Genomic DNA, 14,012 nt, shown 5'->3' with positions numbered 1-14,012 from the left:
GTCCCTTTTCCTGCCAGGTCGCCAGGGCGCCTGTTTGCTCTGGTTCTCCCTATGTAGGCAGTGGGAAGAGGTCCTGCCAGTTCATCAGCACCTACAGCCTTGGAGTATCTGGATGTGACGGAACAGTGACATTTCTCAGTAAATGAGTAAAAATTGGTTACTTTCAGTAAAATTGGGATAACAATTATGTCTCAAGATTATAAGGATTAAATGTACATAAAAGGCTTAACAGGGCACTGGGGTGTACATGGCTGTCTTTGTCTCTTTTGGTGGCTGCTGTTTATTTTTCTTACGTACTATTTTGCCTATACCCACACATTCATTTATTCCCATCACCCACTCCTGCACACAAAGCCACCACCATTTTGTGAGGGATTCCCTGCCAACGTAACAAGAAAAGGGAAGTATTCTTAAATCCCTATCCCACAACTAACTGAGTTCTCTTAGTTCCTGTGGGAGGTGGGGTAAGAGGATCTGTTTAGTAAACGTGAGGAGTCTCCTCCCGTCAGTTCCCTGTGAACCCAAACAGTGCTACTTTCTCTTTAAATGCAAATCAGCTTAGCTCCCACTAGCTCTAGTTCCCGGGAGGAGAGAGAGAGCTGGGCGGAGGGAGATTGCAAAGAAGCACCATTCCACACTCCAGACCCCAAACATCCAGGTCAGTAGCTCCCCGAGGGATGTGGTAAGGGAGTGACGAAGGAGGGGGCAGGGTAGCACACCTGATGCTCTTCTTTGATGCCAGAATTGAGAACTGAGCGATTCCTTTGATGGATACAGCTTCCCCGGCTGAGCACAGACAGCGGCTCTAGCAGCCGCTTCCATTAGGTCACATAGCGGGTCACTTGCTGTACGGAGAGACTGAAGTCGGCTCCCTTCTCCACCCCAGCCCCACTGATGCCACCCAGCTGTCACATGCTGGCTTAAGTGCTCACCCCACCCTCCACATCTCAGAAGCGAAGTGCACAAGCCAGTTAACAACAGTTCCGACCCCCGCCCCCTGGAGAGGACAAGACTTGGAGGTGAGGCTGCTCTGCTCGGAAGTCCCACAGTTACAGACATTGTCGGAGGTCTAGCCCTAGAGATTTTCTAACGGGGGGAAAAAGAAGAGAGGAGAAGCTGTTCCGTGGAGTTTCTAGGCATCCCTGGCACCGTGTAGTTGAAGTGAAGTAGTAGAGAGATGCCAGTAATGTAAGTGATGAGTCTGCCATTCCTGGCCGATATGGTTGGCAGCTTGACACTAGGGCATTTCCAGGCGCCCCTACCTTACTCCCTTTGCATCTCCTGCAGTGTCAGTATCTACCACATACACAGTGGGACTAAGTTAAAACACTGCTGATCCCTCAGCTGGCTCCGTAGTCACATCCACCCTGTCTGTGACCTTTGTCCTCTCCAGCCCTAGATTCTGGGCTGCAGCAACAGGAAAAGAGGAAGATGACCGGGGTCCACTCCAGGCCCATGGGGCTTTCAGGAACAAAGGGGCTTTCGGTGGCCTGGGAGGGTCCTTCAGATGCGTAGCCACAGTCCAGCAGCAGGCTGGCACCTGGCCCTGTACAGACAAGGGGGACAGAGCCCCTGACTGCTGGACAAAGGACAAATTTGAAGACCCTTCTTGTCAGTCCTCAGGGGGTTGCTGAATGAAGGGATGATTTCGCCTTCTCACTATTTTCCTTCCCAGGCCTGAGGTCCAACAAGCACCCAATGGATGACAAAAAGAAGAAACGGAGCCCTAAGCCCTGCCTGACCCAACCAGCACAGGCCCCAGGCACACTGCGTAGAGTCCCTGTGCCCACCAGTCACAGTGGTTCCCTGGCCCTGGGACTCCCTCATCTGCCGTCACCCAAGCAACGAGCCAAGTTCAAAAGGTGAGTACGGAAGGGAAGGGGTGCTTGGCAAGAACAGAGACCCCCCCACACACACACACACACCCACACACACACACACACACACACACACCCCACGGGCTGAGCACTGTGAGAAGGAAAGCCTTCAGACATTAGCCGCTAAGCAGTGATTGATGCCTTCCCCGTGCTGGCTCAGCATTCAGTAGTGATGGAGACCTCAAGTGCACAGAGAGAGAGAGAGCCAGGGGGATCACTGGACCCACACAGCGAAGGGAGTGAGTGAATGTGAGAGAGGAAGCTGCTGGACACTGAAGAAGGAAGGTTTTTCTTTCCTTTTTCTTTCTTTTTTCCCTTCCGTTTTTCGAGACAGGGTTTCTCTGTGTAACGACTCTGGCTGTCCTGGAACTCTCTCTGTAGACCAGGCTGGCCTTGAACTCACAGAGATCCTCCTGCCTCTGCCTCCCAAGTGCTGGGATTAAAGGCGTGCGCCACCACCACCTGGCTTTTCTTTCTTTTTTAAAATATTTTTGAAGCAGGGTTTCAAGACCTTGTCTTGAAAAAACAAAAACAAAACAAAATGAGACAGGCTCTCTCTGTGTAGCCTCGGCTGTCCTGGACTCACTTGTAGACTAGGCTGGCCTCGAACTCACAGAGATCCTCCTGCCTCTGCCTCCTAGGATTAAAGGCGTGCGCCACCACCGCCCGGCTCAAGGGGAGGGTTCTCAAGGCTGAAAACCTTGCATGCCATGAGAACAAAGGTACTGACTGAAAGGCTCCAGAAGCGTAGGGAGCAAACACCTAGTGAGGAGGAACCTTTAATCCTAGCATTGGGTGGCAGAGGTCAGTAGCTCCCTATGAGGCCAGCTTGGTCTACACAGTGAGTTCTAGGCCAGCCAAAGCTGCACAGTTAGACCCTATCTCAAAATGACAAAACAAAAAAAATTATTCGGATCCTACCCTATGTCCATATTTGTTGCCATAAATACAATGTGTCCTTTTCCCTAGTGTTCTAAATAAAACCAGTGTCCCCTGTGGGACGCCATACCATCTGCCTGGCAAGCGCAAGCGCCTACCAGCATGGCCGTAGTAGGCTGTATCTGAAGCTCAGGGCTGTTGGAGGGAGAAGGAAGGCCTCGCTGGCCAGTGTTCAGTGTTACTCACGTGGAATGTGGTACCCTGCTGTAGCCAGAGCCACACCTGCAGGAAGCCGCTGGAACAAAAGCGGAAGGTGTGGGACCAGAGGTGCCTCACAGTAAAGGGGGATGCTCTAAAGGCTGAGCCCAGCGACACCTATCCAGACCCATAGGGGCCACAGGGAGTCTCTTTGCAGCTCTGGCCGCAGCATTTGCATCCTCTTCCTTTCTTCCCGTCATTCCCTCTTTCCCCTCGACCCATCCCACCGCTCAGGGCAGGAGCTGAGGACAGACATCCATTTGTGTTGGTGAGTGGGCGGAGGGTGGTGCAGAGAGAGGTGGCACGAGAGATCCGGCTGTGCCTGGCAGGTCCCCACGCCCATGACCACGGTCATGTTCCACTTTACCCAGAGCGGGCAAGGAGAAGTGCCGACCGGTTCTGGCTGGAGGTGGGGGCGGCTCGGCAGGCACCCCCCTGCAGCACTCCTTCCTGACCGAGGTGACCGATGTCTATGAGATGGAGGGGGGACTGCTGAACCTGCTCAATGACTTTCACTCAGGCCGCCTGCAAGCCTTTGGTAAGTCCAGGGGCAGGGTGCTTCTGTGGGTGGGGCTTTGGGGTCCCCGTCTGCCAGGCGGCATGCTGGGGCTAGGGGTCCCAGGCTGGCTCCTAAACTCAGGCGGTGTCCAGGGAAGGAATGCTCCTTCGAGCAGCTGGAGCACGTGCGGGAGATGCAGGAGAAGTTGGCCAGACTGCACTTCAGCCTGGATGTGTGCGGGGAAGAGGAGGATGAAGAAGAGGAAGAAGACGGCGTCTCGGAGGGCTTGCCTGAGGAGCAGAAGAAGACGATGGCTGACCGCAACCTGGACCAGCTGCTCAGCAATGTGAGTCATAAAAAAGCTGTCTGTCTTAGATCCGGGGGACGCCTTGGGTGGAGAGGGTGCAGGCTTCCAAATTCCTAGTGAAAGGTTGGAGGGCATGAACCCAAGAGCTGTGAGCCCCTCGAGCTCCAATGGACTAGTGGAGCTTTTCCCGGAGCACCCACGTTTGTGTTGGGTACCCTGACAAGAGCCTCCTTTTCCCTCTGTCGGCAGCTAGAAGACCTTAGCAATTCCATGTATCCTTTCCAAGGGACTTGATGGGGTCCGGGAGTCTCTCAGGTGAGGAAGAAATGAGGGGTGGGAGCCGGGCGTGGTGGCACACGCCTTTAATTCCAGCAGAGGCAGAGGCAGGAGGATCACTGTGGGTTCCAGGCCAGCCTGGTCTACAAAGCGAGTCTAGGACAGCCAAGGCTACACAGAGAAACCCTGTCTCGAAAAACAAGAAAGAAAGAAAGAAAGAAAGAAAGAAAGAAAGAAAGAAAGAAAGAAAGAAAGGAGGGGCGGTAAATCAGTTTCTTTCTTCCTGCCTTCCTTTAGGTGGCCACACATAACAAACATTCCTACCTCCTGCAGTCCTGCCTTGACACAGAGTTAGCCACAGCCTGCCCCCACTTGAGAAGAGGAATGTAGAATTTCCCTGAATTCTAAGAGAAAAACGCATCAGGTGTGGTGGCGCAAACTTTAGCACTCAGGAGGCAGAGGCAAACAAGTGGGTCTCTTGCGCTTGGGGCCGCCCAGATTTACATAGTGAGTTCTAAGACAGCCAAGATGTAAAACAACAGAAGCTAAAACCGAAACGGGGCGGGTGGAGGAGAGAAAAAAAAATGCACATAGGGACCGTGGCTCACACACTGCTAAAATATCTTTTAGTTTGTTTTGAGATAGAGTCGCACTGTGTAAGCTGTGGCATGCGTAAAAATCGTTTGAAGCTGACACCAGTACCTAGCAAGACTTATCTGATAGTCTCCTACCCTTTCAGCTTTTAGTCCTGGCTATCCTGATATTAGCTCTATAGACCAGGTTGGCCTCGAACTCACAGAGATCCATCTGCCTCTACCTCCTGAGTGCTGGCATGCGTCACCACGCTTTTAACAATGATCCTTACTTAGATTATGGACTGGTGTGGAGACAGTGGACACACACAGGTGTAGGATGGATGGGGAGGCAGGTGGAAACGCTGGGGTCCAATGTGTCACAGTCCTTAACTGGCACAGACAGAAACTGCACCTGGCAGAGAATGCCGAGCCGGAGGAGCAGCCAGCGGCGTAGGTGTCGCCTAGTCGGCTTCTTTTCTTCCCTTCAAACTGTGACTTTTTACGGATTGGAGATGGTATTCCGCAGCCCCCCAGGTGCTATGGGGTGGGGGGCACTTTTTGGAATTAAACAAACTGAAAAGCAACTCTTCAGTGTTCTTGCTCTCACTGCGCCATGTACGGGCGCGGGGGGAGGGGGGGCGCGGGGCGGGGGGCAGAAGGCCTCGGTCGGACCCGGATGTGTGGGCGGGTCAGCGTGAAAAGCCTGCCACATGACCCTGGAAACGGCGGGCGGAGCTCTTGAGTTTGCGCTTGCCCTAAAGCGGCGCGGCCTAAAGGTTCACCGCGCAAGCGCACGCATTCGGGCGACGCACAGCACCGGACGGTTGGCGATGAGATGGAGCCCGACCTCTTCCTTCGGAAGGTGTCCTTATTGCAGGTCGGGATGGAGCTGCGAGTGGATTTGGGTCAGGGACCGGGACCTTCCGGCGAGATGCAGCGGTCACAAAATGTCCCTTACACGCACTACACTGAAGAATGCCGAGCTGGAGAGTGCTTAGGGAAGAGTTAGAATAGAGAACGAGGGTCCAGCCCAGCATCTCTCTTCCCACGCCAGAGCCCTAAGCAGAGTTGCCTAAACCTTCCCCATGACCGTGTACTCCCCGGCATCCCCCGGAATGACCTCTCCAGAAACATCAGCCCTCTCCCTTTTGAGCTAGTGGTGTAGCTCAGAGGCTGAGCGCTTACCTAGCAAGTGGAAGGCCCTGGACTTGCTTCTCCAGCTGCTAACAACCACAAAGTCGAACGTGCTTGCCAAGATACCCCTTTTCTAAAAATGTTAAGAGGCAGCTCTCCTGCTTGTTCTCCACTTTAGGCCGGCATCCGGGGCTTCTTGGTTCGACGTCAATTTCAGAACCTTCGAGCTGAGTATGAGGCCATTGTACGGGAGATCGAGGGTGACCTCGGCACGCTTCGTTGGTCTGCAGGCTGCATTCCCAAGCCCATCTTTCTCCCAGAGGTAGTCCACACCCCAGAGGAAAAGGAAAGGCGACCCTGGTTCAGGGTTCTGGGGAATGGTGCAGCTCCCCTCTTAAAGATTTATTTTATGTGTGGGGGTGTTTTGCCCTCTGTCTGTACTCTATGTGTTTGCCTGGCGTCTCCCAAGCGGTCAGAAGCGGACGTTAGACGCTCTGGAAATCGAGTTACAGACAGCTGTGCTGGGAATTGAACCTCCAGTACGTTCCTTTATATGCCGAGCCATCTCTCCAGCCAGCTCCAAAAACGCTGTACAGACAGCGCCTCACCCGGTAGCCCTGGCTTGTCTGGAACTTGAGACGTAGCACAAGCTGGGTTTGAACTCAGTGGATGTTTCTGTTTCCGCCTCCCCAGGTGCTGGGAGTAAAGATAGGCTGGGCCCCATTCATTCGCCCGGAAGTCTCAGTAGGCATTGGAAAGAGAGGGCAGCATCTCTTCCTCACTTGCCAGTCTTTAGTTCTACCCACTTGCCCACTAGACTATGTTTTCCAGACATGGGGTGGGGGTGGGGGCAGCCCCATGATTCTCCCCCTCTCTGATTTCTCACAAGGCAAAACCCCATTGCCCCTAGAAAGCAGAGAACATAGCAAACCCAGAGAAGAGAGAAAAGAGCCCCCCAAAACCAGGAAGCCTTTGCAGAGATGACAGCGCCTGGCTTCAGGCAGAGCAGGGCAGGAAAGCCAGCCAGAGGAACACCGGCGATACCCGAGTCTCCAAAATGGCAACTGATGCAGGTACTTCCCAGCCTCCTCTGGGGCGCAGCCTCCACTCTGACACAGGAAAAGGGTGTGCAGGAGCAGTTGCCGCCCTCCTCTCCCTCCTCCCCTTTGCCCGATGGGAGTGAAGGTTTGCCAGAATCTAGGGCTAGACTAGCTCCCCGTGTCTACCCTTTAAGGCGTTCTCCTTCCTGTCCTCCTTCATTGACGTCACAGATCTAGGACTGTCCCAGAGCCAACAGGAGCTCCAGGACCAGCGCAACCACTTGGCCATGGAACTGCTATGGCTACAACAGGCCATCAGGAGTCGGAAGGAGGTAGGCACTGACGGAGCGCCCGGTCTAAGCACATCAGGGGTGGGGAGGAGCCTTCTGCCATGCCTGAGCAAGCTTCTGTTCTTTCCTAACAACAGTACCTAATTCTCAAGCAAACACTGAGATCCCCGGAAGCAGGCCAGACCAGAGACGAGCCTGCTACCATGTGCCTGAACCCCCGGGGACAGGCCTGCGAGAACACCTGGCTGCAATCAAGCTGCTTTCTGGAGACTCAATCCTATAGAGACAGGACCATGGAAGAGCTACATTGTGCAGATGATGCCTGCCAGGAGGACAAACCGAAGCCCCAGGAATCCCCAGACAGTATAACCAGTATAGGCAGAGGCCCTGCTGGGGCTAAGGGCAGGGAACTCTGCTATAAGAAGGCTGGACCACAGCTGCCTGCATTAGAGAGCCAGGCTGGAGGGGACAGGGTCACCAAAGGGCCAGACCACACACAACAGCCCTTTAAAGGAACCTGCCGTCAGCAGTTGAAACTCCTAGAGGATCAGACTCGTGGGGACCCCAGGCCTAGGAGTCCTTATTCTGGAAAGGCTGTGACACAGAGGGCCACACTCTGTGAAAACCCGGTTACTGAGGACAGATACTCCAGAGAGCCAAGCTACAAGGAGGCTGACTGCCCAAGAGCCAGGCCACACGATCTGAGTAGCTCGGAAGGCCACAGGATTCAGGATAGGACTTTGGCAGGGCATGAACATGGTAGCCTGGCTCTCAGAAGGACTAAAGCACCTAAGAGCCGACCTCCCAGTGCTAGCAGTTCCAGCCATGGACCGACCGCTGAGCCTAGGCGGGAAGGATGGGAAGAGCAGAGGACTCTGCTGTGGACGTGAAGACCACTGGAGAGAGGACGAGTGGAGGAGCAGATGGCGAGGAGCAGCACCATCAGGCAGGACCTGGGCATCCAGGAGAAGAGGAGTCCCAAAGGGGATGGATGCTGTGAGGAGACAAGGGATGCAGCTTCTTGTCCTGCCTCCCTGGTACCACCCGTATCTCCTGTCCTTGCCCCTGGCCATCGGTAGCTCTGAGGCTGAGAGAAGCAGCCGGGTTGGGCTGTTACAGTAGGAGAAAGATGAAGGACATTTCCCTTTTAGCCTCTGCTTGTGACTTAAAGCAGAGTTCACTCTCTTGGGGTAAGCAGGGTGGGGGGATTGTGGAGAATAAAAGTGTCTCGGGTTCTGAGCTTGTCTGCTTTCATTTCCTGCCTCTGAGCAGGATAGATTGTGGGCCATCTGCTTCACCTCCCTCACAGGGAGCATCCTCTCCAGAGCCAGCTAGCAGCCATGGCCAAGCAAGTTAGCCATGTTCCTTGGGGAGCAGCCTCCCAGCTGGTTGTCCTCAGTCTCAGGTCTTCAAAGGAGCTCAAACCCTGGAGAAGCCTGGACATGAGCGTGGGGAGCTGTTGCCTCTCACTGAGCCCAAGGTTGTCTTTTTGTAATGTGACCAGCCCGGCTGGAGAGACAGCTCAGTGCCAGCGCTGGCCAAACACACAAGGGCTAAGGTTTGGTCTCAACTCTGCAAAACAGAGGAAAGGGTGATTTATACTTGCTCTGCTCCTTGGAGGCCCATCCAGGGTGGATCTCAGACCCCCGGGCAAGGAAGTGCTCCTCTCCAAAGTGCTTGAAACATTCCTGAGTAAGAGGGCAGGACTCCAACTTTGGCACAGTTTCCAGCCTTGGCTTAGTTGCTTGGCAACAGCTCTGCGTCTGTGAGTGAGGATATACTATGGCCGCCAAGAGGGTGCTGGTATATCGAAATGGGGACCCCTTCTTCCCAGGCCACCAGCTGGTGGTGACCCAACGCCGCTACCCCACCATGGAGGCTTTCCTTTATGAGGTGACATCAGCTGTGCAAGCACCTCTGGCTGTCCGTGCCCTCTACACCCTTAGTGATGGCCGCCCTGTCACTGACCTGGCCGACTTACAGCATGGAGGGCAGTATGTGGCTGCTGGCTTTGAACGGTTCCACAAGCTCCAGTGAGTGGGTTGGGGCAGGCCAAAGCGCCTGCGGAGGGCGGTGGGGTTAGCGGAGTGTCTGGGACTTACCTCCAAGTCAACAGGCCAAGTTTTCAAAAGCCTAGGAGAGGCTGGACTATCGAGGGCAGAAACACATTGAGAAAGCGGCCTGAGGCTACGTGACTGAGATTAAGTGGAGCTGTAACTCAGATTGCATTCTGTGACAAAGGTGTGTGTCCGCCACAACCAGGAGCAGCCTGTGGGGACAATTCTGCAAGTTGGATGTTTTTCTGCTCTGTTTTTTGTTTGTCTAGCCTAGGAGTTACTTTTTTAAAATTTATTTTAAAACCAGGCATAGTGGTTTACACGTTTAATCGCAGCACTAGGGAGACAGAGGCAGGCAGATCTCTGAGTTCGAGGTCAGCCTGGTCTACAGAGTGAGTTCCAGGACAGCCAGGGCTCCAGAGAGAAACCCTGTCTTTTTTTTTTTTTTTTTTTTTTTTTTAAGGAAACTCACCCTATGAGTAGAGAAATGTCTGTACTATAGTAAAATGCTTAGGGCTTTCCCTTGGCCATCAACAGTGTGGTTTGCCTAAAAGGCTCCCGGATTTATAGCCTGCCTCTCGGTACTCAGCGATGTTAAGTCAGGTTCAGATACCCACATTCCTGGATCAAGAAGACAGTGCTCCAGTGAGGAGGGATGCTTAAGGAGCTGAAAGATGGCACCATCCCGCAGAGGGGTGTGGTCCTAGCCGAGATGCTTAGCTACAGCAGGGAGAAAGTATGGACAAATGATTGTTGGGGAGGAGGGGTGGGGGTGGGGTGCGAGGGTAGGAGATCAAATGGGCGTAGGAACATGGGGACAGGGAGGTGTGGGCGCCAGACGCTGAAGGTCATCTTCTGTTGCCCCTTGAATAGAGGCTAGCCTGGACTATTTGAGAAACTCCATCCTCCCATCTCAGTCTCACTTTGCAGCCCTGGCTGGCCTGGATCTCACTAGGTAGATCAGGCGGACCTCAAACTCAGATCCACCTGCCACTGCCTCTGGAGTGCTAGAATTAAAAAAAAAAAAAAAATGTTTGGTTTTGGTTTTGGTTTTTGGAGACAGAGTTTCTCTGTGTCGCCCTGGCTGTCCTGGGCTGGCTTTATAAACCAGGCTGGCCTCAAACTCAGAGATCCACCTGCCTCTGCCTCTCAAGTGCTAGCATTAAAGGCATGTGCCATCATCACCCTGCTGTTTGGATTTTTTTTTGAGACAGGGTTTCCCTGTGTAGTCCTGGAATTCACTCTGTAGACCAGGCTGGCCTCAATGATCCGCCTGCTTCCAAGAGCTGGGATTAAGGGCGTGAGCCACCACCACCTAACCAGAGGAGTGCTAGAATTAAAGGCATGGGCTGCCATACCCATCCCTTCTCAGTGTTGTCAGGGGAAGGTCAACCTGCAGAACGGTCTCCTCAGACCAGCCCTGGTGATGATGGAGTCTTGGCTATGCCGGGCATAATCCTGGCTGGCCAAGTTCCAGACTTCCTTAAGGTGACCTGGCACCTATCTGTCCTTTCAGCTATTTGCCTCCTGGAAGGAAACACCCCGGTGGGAAGAACCGACCACAACAAGTACGTCCTGGGGGAGACTGTCTGCAGCCTCTTTTGTCCCATCCCTCCTAGGACTGTTCCACTTTGGTGGGTGAAAAGGCTCCCAGATGCCGCAGGAGTTGCCGGTTTCAGGGATCACATCACACCCTCTCCAGAACCCTCTGGGACTTCAGGACACTAACTCCTGCGCAGTCCCAGCCTTTTACTTAATCCCCTAATGAATGAGTAAATTGTGAAACACAGGGCAGGGGACAGGAGTATGGATGCTCCGTGACCAGAGCAGTCCTTGCTCACTCGCTGCCCTGTCATGTCTGGCTCCTGCCTGCTCACCCCATCTTCTTAAACCAACCAGGCCCAACCGCAGTCCTGAACTTCTCACTTGGTTTCAGGAGCCTCCCAGGTCTCACCACGCGTGTGATGGGGCCTCTGGACAGTGGCTGGCAGCAGACACCCCCTGCTATATCCAGTGAGTGTTAGCAACAGGGAGTCGAGGGATAGATTGGTGCCGCAGGGGACCAAGCGAATGGGAGCGGGCTTTCTCCAGGAGGCCCTAATACAAGTGGAAAGACTAAAAAACCCAGCCAGTAAATGGTTCTTGGACACTTGCTTCCCGTGCCCCCTTTCACGTGTAGGGAGTCTTGGGGGTCCTTCCCCTTACCTGGCTGTTCTTTGTCTCAGTGTGTTCAGGAATGGGGACCTACTGAGCCCCCCCTTTAGTCTGAAGCTGCCCCAGACTGCCCCCCAGGACTGGGAAACCGTATTGAAGCTGCTGACTGAGAAGGCCAGGTTACAGAGTGGGGCTGTATACACGTGAGTATGGGGACAAGGAAGAGTAGGCACCCCCAAGGAACCCCAGTGTTTTTGTCAAAAAGGCCAAAGGGAAGGTGTGTTCTCTCCAGTGGGACTTCCTCCTGTGCCCCAGGAGAGGGGTTCCCTAACCCAGCCCTTCTAGTTAGGGCAGAACCTAGGCTAACTTGCCCAGAGGACCAGAGTCAGAAGGTCCTGACGGAGCTCCACGCCTACTGGGTAGGAAACAGCCTTTTCCTTACCCATCAGCCCTCATCACCTCTCCTCCCAGACTCTGCACCCTGGAGGGGCTCCCACTGCCCCCAGGGACTGCTCTGGAGAATGGCCGTTACTACGTGGCTGTTGGAGAAGAAGGGTTCAAGGCCCTCCCCTATATGGAGCTGCTGGTGCCCAGCCCCTGTCTGTCCAGGGGCTGCTGGTATGTTTGAGGTGGAGGGTCACAGGTCACAGCAGAGGAAGTGCCTCTGGCCTGGGAGCTACGACTGTCTTCTCCTCTATCCACCACAAATCTTCCTTTCACTGCAGGTATCCTCCAGGCCTCAAGTATAAATCCCACAGGCAGAGGCAGGGGGTAGGTGACCGTGGGCACACCTGCATGGGGTGAGGGGAGTGTGAGGACCCTGGCCTTACCCCAGGCACCTGCTCAGCAATCCGGTGCAGCAGTGATTCCTTCCACCTTTCTCGGGAAGGGAACTGACATTCACAAACATAAACAAAAAACCACTCATTCAGGCTGACAGTTACATAGTGGCGCATGCCACACCAAATGCCTTACGAGGTTGGATGTTGGAACTGGCTACTTGGCATAGCGAGGCTCGGGGACCCTCACTCACCATCCCGTCCCAGGCCTCTAATCCAGGCAAGGCAGTGACCATGGGGCACAAGAGAAGAAAGCAGCCTGGGTTCACTGGGCATCTTTGAATGCCAGCATCGACTGCACTATGCCTGGAGAGTGAGCCCAGCAGGAACACAGGCAGGCAGGAAGGATACAGACTCTGAGGATGGGACATGCCCTCTCCTAAGCCTGCGGCAGGGCACACTGAGGCATGGTTGGGGAGCAGGAGAGGTGAGAACAATCAACATGTGGGGTTCTAACCCAGTGTCCCTTCTGTAGGCCCAGGGCCACAAGGCCCAGGCAGCCCAGTTCTCTCCAAAGGAGCCTGAGGACACTGAGCCGTCCCCTTTCTATGCCAGATCCCAGCAGCCCACTCAGCCACAGAGCAAGCTCTCTACTCTCTCGCTTGCACCAGGTAGGCGGCCTGGGGCTGGCCCTCCACATCCCTACCCCTGTGCTTGCCCGTGCTATGAGAGCAGGGACTCAGACCAGTCCTCCTCTGATGTAAGAGGACGGCTGGTCCTTGCTGCTGTTGGGGGGATGTCTGCCGCAGGAGGATGCCTCCGCGGAGGCGGGTGCCTCTCTCTACCCGCATCTCCCTTGTGCCTTCTATTTGCTTCCTGCATTCACTGGTGTGTGAGCACGGCGGCTGTGTGTGCACACGAGTGCCATGGCCCCTGCGGTGGCCAGCGGCCAGCCTTGCGGAGTCAGTTACCTCCTTCCAGCTTCACATGGGTCTCTAGAGCAGTGAGCGAGGGATGGCACGCTCACACGGCAAGCCCTTAGTATTTGAGCCACCTTCCTGCCCAGTCCCTTGCTTCTGTGAAAGGGACTTATCTGAAAAGTAAAGGGAAAAGATAATTCACCTATAAAGTGATCGGATGCCCTGTTCTGGCCTGCAGGTAGAGAACTTCCCTCTGAGGCAGTAGAGAATGAGGCTCAGGGGAAGGAACTGGGCTAGCCTGGGCTCAGCTAATGTTGCCTCCTTATCAGGAGTTAAGGGAGTGTATGAGGCTCCCTACCCAAGGAAGGAGACAGCAGGGGCTCAGGAAGTGGATGATGATGAAAACACCGGCATAGAGGAGCCCGCGGATCAGGTAGGGCTTACATTGAGATGGGCAGAGGGCTTAGCTAAAGTCTGGGCTCCAAGACACATCTTCCCGGTGACTGGGTGGACCTAAATCTGAAAGCCTGGCTTCCCGTTTTCCTTGCGAGGGGGTCTAATTTCCATTTCTGGGTTGGGGCCTCTGGCAGTCAAACAAGGCAGTACAGAGAGCACTGTGTCTCCACCCGTCCACCAGGGGGCAGCAGAGACAGTGGAAGAAGCCCTGTCCCTTCAACACCAGCCTGGGCCCCGAGCTGTAGTGTCACCCTCTACCTCTGCGCCATCACCTTAAGAGCCAAGAGCTCCAGACAGAAACCCAGGACAACCGCTAAAAGCAGCTGCTAGGCTCAGCCTCCAGCAGCTCCTGCTCCTGAGAAACCATGCCTCCTCCTTGGGCTCACCGTGGGTGTGGCCTTCTCAGCCCCTCCCCAGTCATAGCCCAGCAAGTTCTGTGGAGGCTACTTCCTTAAGTGATTCCTGCCTGAGAAAGGCACCGCAGACTAGGTTCAGGAGCAGGCTCATCACA

General features: G+C 54.5%; 3 protein-coding genes across 4 annotated transcripts; all 3 read left to right on the top strand.

The window, feature by feature from the left end:
- Positions 1-549: 549 nt before the first annotated feature.
- On the top strand, positions 550-5,255 carry CCDC28B (coiled-coil domain containing 28B). Its single transcript, XM_084785868.1, has 6 exons — positions 550-658; positions 1,676-1,862; positions 3,386-3,552; positions 3,666-3,859; positions 4,070-4,092; positions 5,071-5,255. The coding sequence occupies exons 2-6, from the start codon at positions 1,699-1,701 to the stop codon at positions 5,123-5,125; spliced, it is 603 nt and encodes a 200-aa protein (XP_084641994.1). The 5' UTR covers positions 550-658; positions 1,676-1,698; the 3' UTR covers positions 5,126-5,255.
- Positions 5,256-5,347: 92 nt separating this feature from the next.
- On the top strand, positions 5,348-8,351 carry IQCC (IQ motif containing C). The gene is made up of 5 exons (XM_084785702.1): positions 5,348-5,548; positions 5,984-6,127; positions 6,716-6,878; positions 7,077-7,177; positions 7,273-8,351. The coding sequence occupies exons 1-5, from the start codon at positions 5,507-5,509 to the stop codon at positions 8,023-8,025; spliced, it is 1,203 nt and encodes a 400-aa protein (XP_084641828.1). The 5' UTR covers positions 5,348-5,506; the 3' UTR covers positions 8,026-8,351.
- Positions 8,352-8,713: 362 nt separating this feature from the next.
- Positions 8,714-13,958, top strand: DCDC2B (doublecortin domain containing 2B). 2 transcript variants are annotated; one of them, XM_084785866.1, is made up of 9 exons: positions 8,714-9,168; positions 10,709-10,760; positions 11,129-11,205; positions 11,418-11,549; positions 11,818-11,964; positions 12,072-12,117; positions 12,661-12,796; positions 13,375-13,478; positions 13,683-13,958. In XM_084785866.1, exons 1-9 carry the CDS (start codon positions 8,918-8,920, stop codon positions 13,776-13,778), a joined length of 1,041 nt encoding a protein of 346 aa, XP_084641992.1. In that variant the 5' UTR covers positions 8,714-8,917; the 3' UTR covers positions 13,779-13,958. The 2 variants fall into 2 exon arrangements, with proteins under 2 accessions (XP_084641992.1, XP_084641993.1); XM_084785867.1 differs by lacking the exon at positions 12,072-12,117.
- Positions 13,959-14,012: the final 54 nt, after the last annotated feature.

The sequence above is a fragment of the Acomys minous genome (genome assembly GCF_964271855.1).
Source record: "Acomys minous genome assembly, chromosome: 6".
Classification (NCBI taxonomy): domain Eukaryota; kingdom Metazoa; phylum Chordata; class Mammalia; order Rodentia; family Muridae; genus Acomys; species Acomys minous.
This window is presented reverse-complemented; position numbering and strand designations above follow the sequence as displayed.